We start from the raw sequence: 16857 nt of genomic DNA, 5'->3' as shown, positions 1-16857 counted from the left end.
AATTAGGAGAGCAGAAGAATGGGTTGTGGGAAGAGATAGGTTTTTGAATTTGCAGCATGGTCCTAAAGCAGCTGTTTTTCAAACTGATCAAAGGAATCCTAGGCTTGACACATACAAATATTGAAGGGTGAATCCTCTGTGGATCTGCGAACCTCTTTTTGGACAAATGAACAAAGCTTTAAAGTGAATCGATCCCTGGAGGAACTAGTTCCTTCTGTTTTAAAGAGAATATGGTTGCGCAGAGCGCTGACTGGTTGAATCTTGTGCCTATCATAAAGCCACCCTCCTTCCCACCTTGCTGTTGACCTATGAAGAATGCTAATTGCCACATAAATAAATAAATAATAAAATGGGCTTTTGTGGGGGGACGCCAAATAAATGCTGAAACAGAAAAAAAGCAGGGTAGCCGAAACATATTTAAATTAAGAATCCCAAAACCCTGTTCAAGGTATTGAAAAAGCAGGGCAAAAATTTCTCCTGGTCTTTGGGAATGTGCAAAAGTTTCTTGGCAGACACACAGGCGTCCTTTGGCAGAGAAATCAATATGGAAAGGCAAGGAAGGAAGTTTTAAAACCAATCTCCCAGAGCATCAGATGTTATAGGGTAAGGGGGTTTCTATGCTGCCTCTCAGCCCAAAAGGCCCCCAAGGGAGCTCACAAAGGTATATAAATACAACATTCAAACAGTACAAAAAGCACAAGTTTAAAGTAGTGATATCACAATGACTTTTTAAAACTAAAAAAACTAAATCCCAAAAACATTCTTCCTCATCTCCAAAAGCAACCTTTTTGAACAGTTATATAGACAGGTTTTTAAATATGAAATAAAAATACAAGTGTTTTGTGGAAAATTCCAATCCAGTTCTCCCTTCTGGACACATGAGCACCAATGGACATAGTCCCCTGCTTCCCACTATTCATTGCCCCCCCCCTTCATAGACTGGAGCTGCCTCTTCCATTCATTTCAATGGAGTCTGAGCAGTTGCTGACATATATTCCTCTTGTGCATGCAGAGATGCCCTGAGACCATTACAATGAATAGGGAAACCCACCGATGTATGCGCAGACATGGAGTTCTGGATCAGGAGAATTTTGTTTGAGACGTTATAACAGGAGTGGGGAATCCATGGCCTTTCGGATGTTGATGGACTACAACTCCCATAAGTCCTGACCATTGGCCAAGCTGGTTGGGGGCAACACTTTTGTAAACCACCCAGAGAGCTTCCGCTATGGGGTGGTATATAAATGTAATAAATAATAATAAATAAATAAATGTGGAGGTGCCACAGGTAGGCACCTGTCCGGGCTTATAGAACTGAACTCAGGTTCTGTACTATTCCCCCCCCCCGAACAGGTACTAACTTCAGATCATTTGCCCACCTAAAATTCTTCCCTGTGCAACTCTAACAGTAGATGTTATGAGGGCTCCATGTTTTGTGTTTCCCTCATAACACTAATGCACAGTAGGGGTACTCACTTCTAAGGAGGCATCCACAGACACAAGGGGTGTTTTTCACTTGCATATGGATTCTTTCCTCCTAGAATCCTCTCCCTCCCCAACTGTTTTAAATCACCTTTTCCATCCAGAAGTGAGCATAGCATCTCCCCCGCCTCACCATGAATTCATTCATTCTAATCCAGTTACCCCAAATGAGTTGTAACAAACACAAAGGCAAATGCTAAGTAAGTTCACAATGGTCTTTTCTGTTTTCTAAAAGGAAGTTACCTACTCACTCACCTTACAGCACAATCCTATGTGTGAAGGAAGTATACCTCAGAAGGAAGTATGCATGTACTGATGGACACCAATTTGGATGGCTTTAAAATAGGATTAAATTAATTCCTAGGGGATAAGACTATCAATGAGTATTAGTCATGATGGCTAAATATTACCTCAGCATTGGAAACCATATACGTCTGTATTTTAGTTGTGGGGAACATGAGTGTGTGTGTGTGTGTGTGTGTGTGTGTGTGTGTGTGCTCCTTACGCTCATGTCCTGCTTGTGCGTTCCTAGTTGACAGCTGATTGGCCACTGTGTGAACAGAGTGCTGGACTAGATGGACACTCAGTGTGATCCAGCACGGCACTTTTTATGTTCTTAAATCCCAATGAATTCTATTAATCTTACTCCCAGGTAAGTGTGTATGGGATTGCACCCTTAATCTCCTACTACTGTGCACATGTGATCATATACTAAAAATAACTCATTCACAGAGAAGGAGCACATCTCAGCTGAGGTAACTTGGGAAAGGTGAAGAATTTGAGTAGATTTGGCCTTCGTAGCAAGGTCAATTAATTTTCAGAAGTAATTGGTCACATAAATGTCAGCTTTGTGGCAAGTTGTCCTTATTTAGTCTCCAGAAGGTAATGGAAAGAAAATGGAAAAGGTTAAATATCCTGCCCAACAAAACTGAATGTTGTTGTGGTGTGTGTGTGTGTGAGAGAGAGAGAGAGAGAGAATGATGTGTGATTCTGTATACACAAACACCCACACTCAAGTTTATCTTATACAGATAATATAAAGAAACTGTAGCCTTCTGGATTATGACAAACATAAGAAATTCCCATAGCCAGACACTTCATTTGATCTCATTGCCAGCAACAGAACATTTATTTGATGAAAGTGTGATAATTAGAGCAGTTTTTTCCAGGCCAGGAAAAGCCATTCATACTATAAAATGGAATGACCTATAAGGGAGCTGGCCAGGGGATGCCATGGAAGTCAATATTAATCACACCAACCCAGCTCTTTGAATGCAATTTGCTTCATTGTGCTTCGTAAGTGCAGTAGAGCAAAAATAAAAAAACAACTCCCCACAGCCAGGGCTAGAAGAGAGACCAACAGGTTCATCTGGTCAAATAGGATACAAGGCCCTATTAACTAGGCAACTCCAGGTTCAGCACAAGGCATGGAAAGAAGATTGGACAAAGCAGTTTCATCTTATACATCAAGAGTACTATTCCCTGCTCAGGCTAAAACTATATGCAATCGTTTGTTTATACCCAGGTTTGCTCCTGTTGGGTATAAAGCAAAGTGATCAGTGAAGATCCAAGAATGTGTGACTGGACTAAACCATATTTAAATGAATGGCAATCTTGGATTTACACTATCTCTTCCATGCAAAGTTTGAGCCAAGTTATAAGTATCAGGGCCAATTTATATGCCTCTCTACTACAGGTTGACTTCAACTTTTCCATAACATTTGAATGAATTGAATGTTTGCTTGAAAACAAGCAGCAACACATATCCCCAGGAGCCAAAACTGGACAAGGCACATATTTATAGGTTGTGGTGCTGCATTTCTGCAGCCATGGGAATGCCCTTTAATCATTATTTTTTAAAAGGGACAATCAGCCTGCAGTGGAAACTGAGACTCTTGCCTACACTGTGGTGTGAAGCGGCCCTAATTCCTTTTGAAATAAATGGCAATTGCACTCAGTCAAGAAGAAGCATGTAAGGGCCAAGCAAGACATGATATGAAATGAGCCTTTGCATCTAACGTACAGGCGTTTTAAAAAAATTAAATACAATCAGTTGGGCTGGGCGAGTGACGTTCATTGGAGTCACAGTAGGCATGGAGGGGGAACTTAACCTTTTCCTCCCTTGCTGTGCCTCTGAGGAAAATCCCTCCTCCAGAGCTGATGTTTGCATTCGGAAGGAATCCTGATGTATTGGACTACTGCTCCCATCCTCCACCAGGTTTCAGAGGGATCCTCTACTTGAAGGGCAGTTCAGTGCAACCCCAGTATAAGGATAAAGAACCTCCAGAAGGAAGAGCTGAGCCCTAAAGGTACCCACCAACATCCACCTAGACTGAGCAAGGCACGCAGGTCACCTGGTCACCATTATGATGAATTTGAATTTCTATTTCCTTTTGAAATTACAATTACTTCTAAATTTGTACTTATAAATGAGCATATGCAAATATTATGGAAACCTGTGTCTGTTTTTGTTCTCTCTTTTTTTGTGTAAGAAGATGTGTAAGAAGCCGCCCATCTAGTTTTGCCCTAAGACCGTAGCCCACTAGAGAATTTTTGGTCTTCATGAGAACTACCCATTTAAAAGTTCCCAATTATAATAACTGGGGAGCTGTACAAATATGTACAAAAAATGAAACAGATTATCTAGATCCATTTCAATAGGGTTTCAGGCCTGGTTTTGGAACGGAAACTGCCTTGGTCGCCCTGTGGGATGACCTCTGTCGGGAGAGAGACAGGGGGAGTGCGACCATGTTGGTTCTCCTAGACCTCTCAGCGGCCTTCGATACCATCGACCATGGTATCCTTCTGGATAGGTTGTCTGAGCTGGGAGTTGGAGGTACTGTGTTGCAGTGGTTCTGCTCCTACTTGGATGGCCGTTTCCAGAAGGTGGTGCTGGGGGATTATTGCTCTGTGCCGTGGCTCCTAAGCCACGGGGTTCCACAGGGCTCTATTTTATCCCCTATGCTGTTTAACATATACATAAAGCCGCTGGGGGAGGTTATCCGGAGATGTGGACTGAGGTGTCATCAATATGCGGATGATACCCAGCTCTACCTTTCCTTTTCATCAAACCCAGGTGAGGCAGTGGCTGTTCTGAACCAGTGCCTGGGCATGGTAATGGACTGGATGAGGGCTAACAAACTGAGACTCAATCCAGACAAGACGGAGGTACTGTTAGCGGGTGGTTCATTTGTCCGGCGAGGTGATGTTTGCCCTGTCCTGGACGGGGTTGCACTCTCCCTAAAGGATCGGGTCCGTAGTTTGGGGGTGCTCTTCAATCCAGAACTGTCACTTGAGGCACAGGTGAACTCAGTGGCAAAGAGCACCTTTTATCAGCTTAGGCTGATATACCAACTGCGCCCTTATCTGGACAGTGATAGCCTAGCTACAGTTATCCATGCACTGATAACCTCTCGTTTGGATTACTGCAATGCGTTATACGTGGGGCTGCCTTTGAAAACGGTCCGGAAGCTTCAGCTGGTACAAAACAGGACAGCCCGTTTACTAACAGGGACTGGCTGGCGAGATCACATCACATTGGCTGCCAGTCCAGGTCCGGGCCCGATTCAAAGTGCTGGTATTGACATTTAAAGCCCTAAACGGTTTGCGGCCAGGTTATTTGACGGAACGCCTCCTCCCATATGTACCTACCCGGACCTTAAGATCATCTACAGGGGCCCTTCTCCGTGAGCCCCTGCCAAAGGAAGTGAGACAGGTGGCTACTAGGAGGAGGGCTTTCTCCACTGTGGCACCCTGGTTGTGAAATGAGCTCCCCAGAGAGGTCCGCCTGGCGCCTACATTGTACTCCTTTCGTCGCCAGCTGAAGACCTTTTTATTCACTCAGTATTTTAACACTTAATTTTAACTTAAATTTAAATTATACTGTTTTAACTCTGTATTTTAACCTTATATCAATTTTGCTGCGTGGTTTTATCCTGGTTGTGCTTTTTATACTGTATTTTGTATTTGTGTTTTTAACCTGTTGGTTGTTTTATGATGGTTTTAATTTTTGTGAACCGCCCAGAGAGCTTCGGCTATTGGGCGGTATAAAAATATAATAAATAAATAAATAAATAAATAAACTGAAAATTTGTCAACAGGACCCTGAATAACTGTGAATCACTCTATCGTGAGTACTGTAACTAACTGGAGAGACTGAAGAATTAGAAAGGGAACAGGAAGTGTTGGTACAGGAAGTATGGAGAAGTGGCCTTCCCTTACTGCAACTTGTTAAGTGCAGACTTGTGTGAACATGTGAAGAACTGAATAAAGACTTTACCTCTAATCTAAAGCCTACAAGTGCTCTATGTTAACTAAACAATTACAAACACAAAATTTGTCGCTTATTTCTGTTCAATCTGGTTCACTATGGATCCTCAGACCCAATATTGTTTCACAATGCCCAAGGGAAAACATATATTTGATATTTAAAATTTATGTATCCCTCAAGTGTTTTGTGGTTCGCAATTCTGGAGATAAAGTTCTAGAATAAATGTAAGACTGCCACAGAAGACAACATTACCAAAGGATCTTGTTTTTATCTTATATATACCTCCCAGAGAGCTTCGACTATGAGGCGGTATACAAATGCAAATCATCATCATCATCATCTTCATCTACACTAGTGCTTTAAAACAGTGTATAACAGTTTTGACAACTGTTGGGGGCCATGACACACTCCATATACAATTTTCAAAACGTTTTCAAAGTGTTTTATCCCACTTGGTGTAGAACTGGCCCAGTTGTACCTGACTCGAAATAGAGGGAAATATAATAATGTGACTGTGAGGCAGAAAAAGAAAAGGTAGGGAAGTAAATGAGGCCAGTGGGAGGGGGAGCTTAGATCCCACAAGAACCTGCCAGGGAAGGATTAATATATCCGAACAAGTGAATTTTTAAAAGCATTTAGAAATCATTATGCCATGGAAGGATTAGCAACTCTCAGGGAATACAACTCTGTACCACACCACCTTTCTCAAATTGACAGATTTACTACAACACTAATTTGCCTTTTCATAATAAGCTTAGGCAATATTAATCAAAGTTAACTGGAGAAAGTGACTTTATGTAGTGCTCAGCACTACATAAAACAATACTTTGGGGATAAGTGAGTGGGAATAGTGCAATACATGGGAAACAGTGGTCATTCTAAAACAAGAGCCTCTTTACCCTTATAAACTTACTAGGACTGTTGCGATTAGATTTCCTTCACAAACTCAATAAGGAAGTTGGGTCTTTTTTTAAAAAAAATTGCATTAGAAGGTTTCATCCAATGGTTTGTATCCAATGTTAGTCTAACTTAAGTCCCACTCATTTCAATACCGCTTCTCTATATAGAAGTAACATTGGATACAGTCTTTAGTTTGTTTTTTGCTAAGGTGGCCATGAATCCTATTTTAAAGAGGAGAGTGCTCTATTTGAAGGCATCCTATATTTGTAGGCTTGTCCATTCCAAGCCTGGTTTAAAGGCAAAGAACCATCAGGAGAGACAGCAGGGGCCTTGTAGCTTCCCCATCAACACTTAACACCTGGGCAGGAGTCTGAGCTGACACACCGGTCACCTAGTCATAGCCTTTTCCACTATGGTGAGACATACTGTATGTCTGTTTAAATTGTAGTAATATTTTCAAAATTTTCATCTACCCATATGGTACATTAACAAAGGTAATTTTTATACAATTTTACTCTCTTTTGGTGCTGTGTAAATTCCACCCTAGTTTTAGAAGCAAGATACTTACTATCTACAACAAAACCAGCATTTTGACTTTAAGAATTCCCTACAGATCTCTGAAAGTGAGCAATCCTCTGTCTTTAAAAACAAAAACAATTGCTTAACTTTTTAATATTTTAGGGCAAGGTTTGCATTAGGATACACTAAGAACAATTCATGAGCAAGCCTATTTGAGAATGGAAGTTCCCATTCAATTCAACTGGATGAAAGGTACCAAGGGTTTCATACAGGGACTCTGGTAGTTCAGCTCCACCTCCTCACCTTCTGTGGCTGGTAAGAAAAGAGGACACAGTTATAACCCTATTCAGTTGTTCCTCAACTGGGAAACAGCTGGCTAGGTAGGGCTAAACATGCGAGGAGAGGAAGCACGTTAGACCCATCCTCCTCCACCTTCACATTTGTCACCCTCTACTTTGTGGAGTGTGACAGCCTGAAGAGGAGAGTCCCCTGTGTCCATGATGACTCTCCACACAATCCAGAGTGCTGATTTTTCTAGATATAGGAGGCTCTCCTTTTCAGACAGTCACCCTCCATGAGTAGAGGGCAATAAATATGTCAACAGAAAGGGTGACGCTGGCATGCTTCATCCTTGTATGTTTAGACTCCCTAGTCGAGGAACAACTGAACAGGGCTTAGATCAAACCAACTAACCACTGCTCTTAGGCATCACCAAGCCAAGGAGCCAAAACATAAATGACTACAAAAACATTAACCAGCCTTGGCCTTGCAAAATTCAGCAGTCTGTCAGGTAACCTAGGGAACCAACGATACAATACTTTGTAGAATAAATCTCCAGAGACTGCTGCTGTTCTGTTGTCTGAGTAACTCAACCCTCGGATCAGGATTTAGCTCCTCTCCCTACACTGCCACGTTAATGAAACATTTAGTTAAAGATTCAAATGTACTTAAAAACAATCTATGAAGAATCTTGCTTTTTAAAATTTGGCGCTCTTGTTTTCTTACCTTGGTTGCATGTTTTCCCAGTGTATCCTGGATGACACTTGCATTTGTTTGGGCCAACACATTCCCCATGTTTACATCCAGGCTGACATACAGCTGTGAATACACAAAAGCAAAACAATCATTCGTATCGTCTCTTTGAAGTTCTGGTAGTATTAGACTGTAACAATGCATTTTAACATGAGGAGTAAAGAGCTGACTTAGAGAGGAGAGGTGATGGGAAGAGGGAGAGCTTAATCCTTCCCTGTCCACCATTTTTCTGGTATATGGAGTTTTTCATTTAAAAAAAAATCAAGAAGAAAAATAAAAAGAAGAAAAAAAATCACAAACATACATAGATGTGTATCTATCCATATCAATGAATACATATAAAATGCATCTATATGAAATTTTCCATTTTAAGGGGAAAGTTAAAATTGTAATTTTAATACATGGATTACTGAGATAATGTATAACTACAACTTCCGATGGTGCTTACCTTAAGCCACTCGGAAGAGTTAGTAAAATGAGGATATAGCAAGATAATTTCAACAGTGTAATCCTATATGTGTTTACTCAAAAGTATGCCCCATTGAGTTCAATGGGACTTACTCCCAGGTAAGTGTTTATAGGATTGCAGATTAAGAGGCAAATAAGAAGGTGACTGACAATTATTTATCAAAGGGGGAAAGGATTCCATATGCTACAAATATGTGTGTATGTTTCAAAATTCTTAGAAACCATCCCTATATAATACAAATCTTATTTTCCCCATCCCCCATACATTTAATTATACATAGCTGGATCCAGTTCATGTTCCTCACTAATTCAGTTCATGTTCCTCGTAGACTACTAAAGGCAAACAAAATGGGGCGTTTGTTTTGGCGGTTATTTGGGCCTACAAATGAGAGGTCCATGAGGAAAGGTTACAGCAGCTGGGATTGTTTAGAAAGGGGAACATGATAGAGGTGTATAAAATTATGCATGGCATGGAGAGAGTGGATACATTTTTCTCCCTTTCCCTTAATACTAGAACCTGGTGTCATCCCATGAAGCTGATTGGTGGGAGTTTCAGGACAGATAAGAGGAAGTATTTCTTCACATAGTGCATTGTTAAGCTATTGAATTCACTTCCCCAAGATGTACGGGTGACCTTTAAAGCCTTTGAATGGCTTTAAAAGGAGACTGAACAAATTCAGGGAGGATAAATCTATCAATGGCTACTAGTCCTGATGGCTACAGGCTACCTCAGAGACAGTATCCCTATGTATGCCAGTTGCTAGGTAACATGGGTGACATGGGTGGATGGTGCTGTAGCCCTTATGTCCTGCTTGTGGGTTTCCCATGGGCAGCTGTTTGGCCACTGTGTCAACAGAATACTGGACTAGATGAACCTGTAGTCCAATCCAGTATGGCTTTTCTTATGTTCTTAACTGGAAATGGAATTAAAATGTCTGTTAATACAGCACTATATCATCCAGAAATTCCAATGGTCAAGATCCTTCTAGGTTTACTCAGAAGTAAGCACCTCCCACCCAAAGTCCTCTGCAAGTTTAATTAAGAGCTTCTTCCTTGTGGCTTCTGCCTGTTCTTATTCAGAATGGCGTGCTATTAGTGATGAGTTGCCTCTTAGTTAGTTCCTGTTCCCTATGGGTCTTCTAGCTATACTTGGAATTAAAAGTAATGGAGTGGGTAGGGGAAGAAAATAAACCAATAAGAAAAGCCCTCCAGGGAAAAGGAACTGACTAACAGTGCAATCATATACCCAGAGTTCAATGGGCCTATTCCCAGGAAAGTCGGCATATGATTGCACCCTAAGGAACAATCCATAACTAATCCTACAGCCACACTGAACAGAAAGAAGAAAAACAAGGACCGAAACTGCAAGAAGGAAGCTTTTAATTAAAAGTAAAGAGACCTTAAATGCTTTCATAGTGCTTAGTACTTACACGCAAGACAGGCTGGCACTGCAAATGTATTTTATTGCCAAAAAAATCTCAAGTAGGTATGGATGACATAAAACACTGGAATGCAATGGGTTGGCAATGAGATTGTCTGAACATTCTATGAAAGGTGAGGGCCTGAAGAATGACAATTCCAGACTAAAAAACCAATGGGGCAGCAACCTAAGGCAATGATTAAGTTGTATGGGGTCATGAAGTTTTTGAAACTGGGTACCCTTTCTGATCAAGGGATGTATAACGATCCTCATTGGGCTAACTATGCATTTACATTTTCTTACTCAATCAAATGTATTATTTTTAAAAACCCAGACAACAACACCTTATAAATCATCTGCTTTATTCAAGAAGCACTTTATTATGCAGCAATTTTAGATGTGCACATTTACAACTTGCACATTTTTTTTATTGTGTGCAGCTGGCCTTTAATTTTTAAGCAGTTCAATATGCAAAACTGTCCTCTCTCATATTGGAATGACAGTGCCAAATGCTGTGCACATGTTTCCACGGGCAATGGGAAGATCCGGTGGAGAACTAATCTTATGGCTATTTTAAATAAAGCAGGCATTGGATTTCCAAAGAGATTTTCAATTACCTACTGCCTTGTGGCATTAGGTGTGAATTGTATACGAACATGTCAGTGCAATCTTTTAAAGTATCCGTTAACTGTGCATGCACAATTGTAATGCTTGCTCACACTCACACAAAAACCCAAGTGCCTAGCAGTTAAGCTACTTGCATTTTGCGTAACAGTAAATCAATATTGCATATCAAGATAATATATGGCAAACATTCCTTGGTATAGTACATAATACTGGAATTCTTCCAGAAAGTTCAGTGGAATTACTCATACGGCAAAGTGAGAAGCAGTGATTCTCAAAAGGTATGCCAGGCAGACCACTATTGGCAATGGAGGCTGAAATCAACTTGAAAGCCAAAAGTTTGCCTCCGAGAGCCAGGAAATTCTGGGGAACTTCGATCTCCACTCTCTCTGCCAGTATTTTGGGTATTGATATCTCTAGGTAAAGGCACTCTAGGAGTCCTTGTTGTATCTTGTACTACAATTGACAGCTATGGGGAAATCTCAGAAAAGCCAATAACCCTGTTCAGATGACATGTTAAGCCATGGTGGTAAAGCATTTTGAACTGAACAGTATGGCTTAGCATGTCATGTGAACCATGACTTAGCATGCTGTGTGAACCATTCCTAACCATGGTGGCTACATAACCAGAGTTTAACTAACCATTTACTGCAAAAGGGTTAGCAGCCTAACAATGGCTTAGTGTATTGTTTGAACAGGGTCATTGTGACATAGTAGTTAGACTGGGATTCAGGAGATCCAGGTTCTAGTCTCCACTCAGCTATGAAGTTCACTGGGTGACTTTGGTCCAGTCATTGACTTTCAGTCTACCCTACTTCAAATGGTTATTGAGAGGATAAAATGGAGAGAACCATGTAAGCCACCCTGAGTTCCCTGCAAGAGGTGAAAAGGTGGGATAGAAATGTAATCATAAATAAAATAAAAATAAATAAAGTGTCAACATTTCTCAGAAAGCAAAATGGCACCCTGGAGTATGAGAATGACTGGACTAAGTCAAAGGGGTTGGCAGGAAGCCAAAAGACAAGGTATCCTGCACTTTCATGAGGATGCTTTCCTCTGGTTCTGGTATCCAAATGATAAAATATGAATGTATCTTTAAGAGTAGAAGACCCTTTTTCAACACGTGGAGGGGGATGGGAATCACAAATTCAGAATAGAGCCTCTGTGGTTTGTTCCTGCATGAAGGCAGACATATGTATATGCAGTTGTACGCCAGTATTCCAAACTTCAAGTGAATGTGTGGAGGTTAGGAGGAAGGACATATTGTGGTGGTTAGGAGCAAGAACAACACACACAATCCTGCTTCCCCTTCCACAAGTTCAAAGAACATGTGAAAACAACCCAGATACTAAACATACTGGAAACACTGCTCTGAAGGGACATGAGACAATAACCTTATTGGAGTTAAGCAGGGCCTAATCTACACCAAGTAGAATATAGCACTATGAAAGCAGTATATGGTATGTGTCAATGGGCCCCAACAGTTGTCAGTGCACTTCAGTACCACTATAAAGCAGTATCACTATAAAGATCTTTCAGTACACTTCAATACCGCTATAAAGCTGTAGTGTGGCCCCTGCCTTTTATATACCACTTTCATAGTGCAATATCCTGCTTGGGGTAGATTAGGCCCAGGTCTCAGTCTCATCTTGACCTTCATCTCAGATAGCAAAAAATTTGGGGCCAGCCCTGATTAAGCCCCATTGAACACAGTGGGATTTACTTCTGAGTAAACATGGTGCAATGCAATCCTATGCATGTTTACTCAGAACTAAGTCACACTATGTTCCCATGGAAGTGTGTATAGGATTGCATTCCACATCAGGAAATGCTCACATGATTTCAAGTGGCAATGAAATTAGCCCTCTTGAATAAAGCAATTTGTAAATATATTATTGTTAAAAAATTTTTTAATCATTTTAAATGTAGAAAAACTGTTCAGAAATAAAAAGGTAATCAAAATCATTTAAATTGTAAGTCGATATGATTGAAAATAATTCCATGCTAGGTCTACATTAGACATTAAATCCATGGCCAAAAGGGAATGCTTCCATAAAGTGCTTCTGTCACCCTAAAATAATTCATAAAATAATTACATACATATTTCCTCTGAGTTTTTGTATATTGTTCTTATGCCCCAAGTATGATTTTAGAGGTCATACCTCCAAACCGCCGTGCCAAAATTATTTCAAGAAATATGTTCAGCTAACCTTTGGGTTGGCACCTTATCCTGGCTATTCTCTGCCTTAAGATGTAGAAAGCTGCAAAACAAATGTCCATAAAAAGCAATTCCAGCTTTTTTTTCCCTGCAAGGAGGATGGACTTGGCTGGGATTTTATCAACTTGCTACATTCCCGGAGAATTACACACATTCAACATTCAAAGCTTTTTTCTGAAATAAAAAAATAAAACTGGGACACATTTAAAAATAGAAATACCTTATGTCACTATCTTGTTATGAGATGTTTGCAAATAGATACATTCTCTATAAAAGTTACTAAAAGGATCGACGTTATGCTATTCTTGTTCTTCCAGTCAGAGAACTCCAACTTAACAGTGATTACTGGTAAAAAAAAAAGCGTTCTCCAAAATAATAAATATGTTTTGCCTATAAAGAGACAGTATCCTTTCACATACCAAATTGCACGCCCCCCCACCCATGACATAAAAGCAATTGGTCTTGGTTTGTTAACTTTGGTTTAACTGACCTCAATTGCAATTTTAATAGATCATTTAACAGCTGTGAACCAATGAAGCAATCATAGCTTACTTATTTATTGCATTAAACTTAAAAGTTTTTGGTTCATAAACCCTTGTTCAGTATTTTTAATGCAATTAATCAAGTAAGCAGAAGAGGGCCATGCAGTAGAATCAAATGAAAAAAAGGTCATCAAGGAGCACAGTTCACATTAGATAAAATATATTTGCTACAAGAGTTATTGTAGTGTTTGCAGGAGTTAAAAGCTTGCAAGATATAAATCAGTGTGACCATATGGAAAGGAGGACAGAGCTCCTGTATCTTTAACAGTTGTATAGAAAAGGGAATTTCAGCAGGTGTCATTTGTATGCATGCAGCACCTGTTGAAATTCCCTCTTCATCACCACAGTTAAAGCTGCAGGAGCCCTGCCCTCTTTTGTATCTGGTCACTCTAGCTAGGGCTCTGGATAAAAGATCCATGGTCCTGGTAAATAGACTGGGCTGAGGTCCCATGGGCCCAGGCTTAGCAGTACCCTTGATGGACAGTCTACCTAACACCCATGTGAACAAGAGTAAAACAAATATTGTGCACAACACAACAAAACAAAACAGAAAGCCAAATCTCACGAATGTATGCTTTTTGCCTTGATTAAAAAACAAAGGATGCCAGTATCTTGTGTGTGGGGAAAAGTAACTTTCTACAGGCATGGCAAAGGATACTGTTTCCTTGATACACAGTGTGTATTCCCTTGTAATGTTTTGCTAAATTACATCATGCTGTTTTAAAATAACACTACGGAAGAAACGAAGAATAGCAGAACCTCATTTTCCCACATAAACACGATGATGCATTTCTGTATTTTAAGTACAGCATATTTAAAGATTCACATGTTGAAATATAAAGAGTAACATTAATAGTCCCAAATTACATTAAATGGTTTTAATGAGAACGTTTGGTTCCAGAGCATCTTCAAAGTCCAAATCTGATTTCTGCTTAAGAATTCAGATTACGGCATCTTAAATTGCTATACAGAATTGCATTTATGTTCAAAACACAGACCTCCCCTCACCCAAACAACTAATAGCTTCTCCCCACCCATGACAGGTATAACTCATTAAATAATTTCTATGGGCAACACCCAACAACAATCCCCACAATTAAATGTAAACATGCATGAAAAAGAGCATGAATCATTTGAGATGGCAGAATGTAGCATCTGTTTTTATCCCCAAAGCATAAAGGAGGATCAGCATTTCTTAGAGCAGTTTCTCTGCAGTTGTAGCAAGAAGGCAGAAGCATGCAAAGCTCGTGGTTATAGCAGTATGTCCAACACCCTCCGCAAGTGCCTTTGCAAACCCAGATCTTTTTTGTGCACATTGTACCGAAAGTGTTTGATTCAACTTGGCTAAGCGAAGCAGCCCATTATTTTCAAGATCAAAGACATTTTAATGATGCTGGCTTACAAAGTAATTTTTATTTCTTATTCTTTAACCATCAGGGCAGGGGTGTTAAAACCGAGTTCCAGTTCCCAGGAAGCTTATCCTCAGAAGTACAGCAAGGGAAGACAAGCATCCCTGAAGCCGAAAGACAGCTTTGCCCACTGGTGCTGAGCTTCCCCTGCAATGCAAAGCCTCAGAGTTGTGTTTGATGCTCTCTAAGGTATACTCCCAGTTCATGTAGGGAGACGGTGAAGTCCTGTTCAATGCACCCTAGAACAGCCTTCCCCAGTCTAGTGACTCCCATCATTCCAGCCAGTGTGGCCTTTGGTAATGATGGCAATCACATTCCAACATATCTGGAGGGTTCCAGGTTGGGAAAGGCCACTCCAGAACCTGTCCCAGAAACCTCTGGAAGACAAATCCGTGCGTAAAGCATTTCCCCAAAGAAGAAAGTTTGAAAACCAGTATGACAGGACACTTGCTGTGCTTTCACTGAGCAGGGGGTTGGACTCGATGTCCTTATAGGCCCCTTTCAACTCTTTTGTTGTTTATTCGTTCAGTCGCTTCTGACTCTTCGTGACTTCATGGACCAGCCCATGCCAGAGCTGTCGGCCGTTGCCCCCCCTAGCTCCCCCAAGGTCAAGTCTGTCACCTCCAGAATATCCATCCATCTTGCCCTTGGTCAGCCCTTCTTCCTTTTGCCTTCTGCTTTCCCTAGCATCAGCCTCTTCTCCAGGGTGTCCTGTCTTCTCATTATGTGGCCAAAGTACTTCAGTTTTGCCTTTAATACCATTCCCTCAAGTGAGCAGTCTGCCTTTATTTCCTGGAGTATGGACTGGTTTGATCGTCTTGCAGTCCAAGGCACTCTCAGAATTTTCCTCCAACACCACAGTTCAAAAGCATCTATCTTCCTTCGCTCAGCTTTCCTTATGGTCCAGCTCTCGCAGCCATAGGTTACTACGGGGAATACCATTGCTTTAACTATGCGGACCTTTGTTGTCAGTGTGGTGTCTCTGCTCTATGGACTTTGACTGTTCTGAAATGTATGTCGATAAAAGTGCGATCAAATGTGGTGTAGTTGCTAAAGTGTTGGACTGGGAGCCGGCAGATCTGGGTTCTAGTCCCCAGTCAGCCATGGAAACCTATGGAGAGGAGGAGGATTATGTACACTGCCTTGGGTTCCTTGGAAGAAAAAATGTGGGATATTAATATAATAATAATAATAATAATAATAATAATAATAATAATAATAATAAGAAGAAGAAGAAGAAGAAGAAGAAGAAGAAGAAGAAGAAGAAGAAGATGCATGTTTGCTCAGAAGCATGTCCCACTGTGCCCAATGGGGTTTGCCTCCTAATAAGCGTGTTTCAGATCACAAATATAGAAACTTCAAGGAAAGACTGATTCTAGAGAAATTATTAGATGGCAGCAGAATCAGACTGAAAAACGATGCTGCCTAAAACGATTTGATCAATATTGTAAGGATTTCCACTTCTTTCAGTGCATTGATAACTGTGTTAAAGTTAACAATAGATACAGTCTTTCAATAAACCCTGACCATTCCCTGAGGGTATACTTCCAGTTCACCAAGTTGGTCTGGCCAATCCATAAGAATTGAGCACCCAAACTGCCCCTAATTGGGCAAAGGCACAATCTGTGGTGCAGATTGTGCTTTTGCCCACACTGAGCCAATATGATGTGAAAGCCAGTGTGGTATAGTGGCTAAGGTGTTGGACTGGAAGTTGGGAGATCCGAGTTCTAGTCCCCACTTGGGCATGGAAACCCACTGGGTGAATTTGGGCCAGTCACAGACTCTCAGTCCAACCTACCCCACAGGATTGATGTTGTGAGCATAAAATGGAGGCGAGGAGGATTATGTATGCCACTTTGGGTTCCTTGGAGGAAAAAATGTGAGATATCAATGAAATAAATAAATAAATAAATAAATAAATAAATAAATAAATAAATAAATCTATGGACAGAGGCTGATTGGCTAAGATCAAT

At 40.7% G+C, this 16857-nt stretch overlaps 1 protein-coding gene across 3 annotated transcripts in view; it reads right to left on the bottom strand.

Moving 5' to 3' along the window:
* The window catches only part of NPNT (nephronectin), an 89348-nt gene that overhangs the window by 40521 nt on the left and 31970 nt on the right, over positions 1-16857 (bottom strand). For 2 of the 3 annotated variants that reach the window (XM_063135653.1, XM_063135654.1), the window contains exons 3-4: positions 12926-12976; positions 8177-8269 (exon numbers count right to left, since the gene is read on the bottom strand). In XM_063135653.1, coding sequence (XP_062991723.1) covers positions 8177-8269; positions 12926-12976 — 144 coding nt within the window. The remainder of the gene's footprint in view (positions 1-8176; positions 8270-12925; positions 12977-16857) is intronic. The other variant, XM_063135655.1, reaches the window with a different exon arrangement.

Source organism: Elgaria multicarinata, chromosome 10 (genome assembly GCF_023053635.1).
Source record: "Elgaria multicarinata webbii isolate HBS135686 ecotype San Diego chromosome 10, rElgMul1.1.pri, whole genome shotgun sequence".
Classification (NCBI taxonomy): Eukaryota; Metazoa; Chordata; class Lepidosauria; order Squamata; family Anguidae; genus Elgaria; species Elgaria multicarinata.
This window is presented reverse-complemented; position numbering and strand designations above follow the sequence as displayed.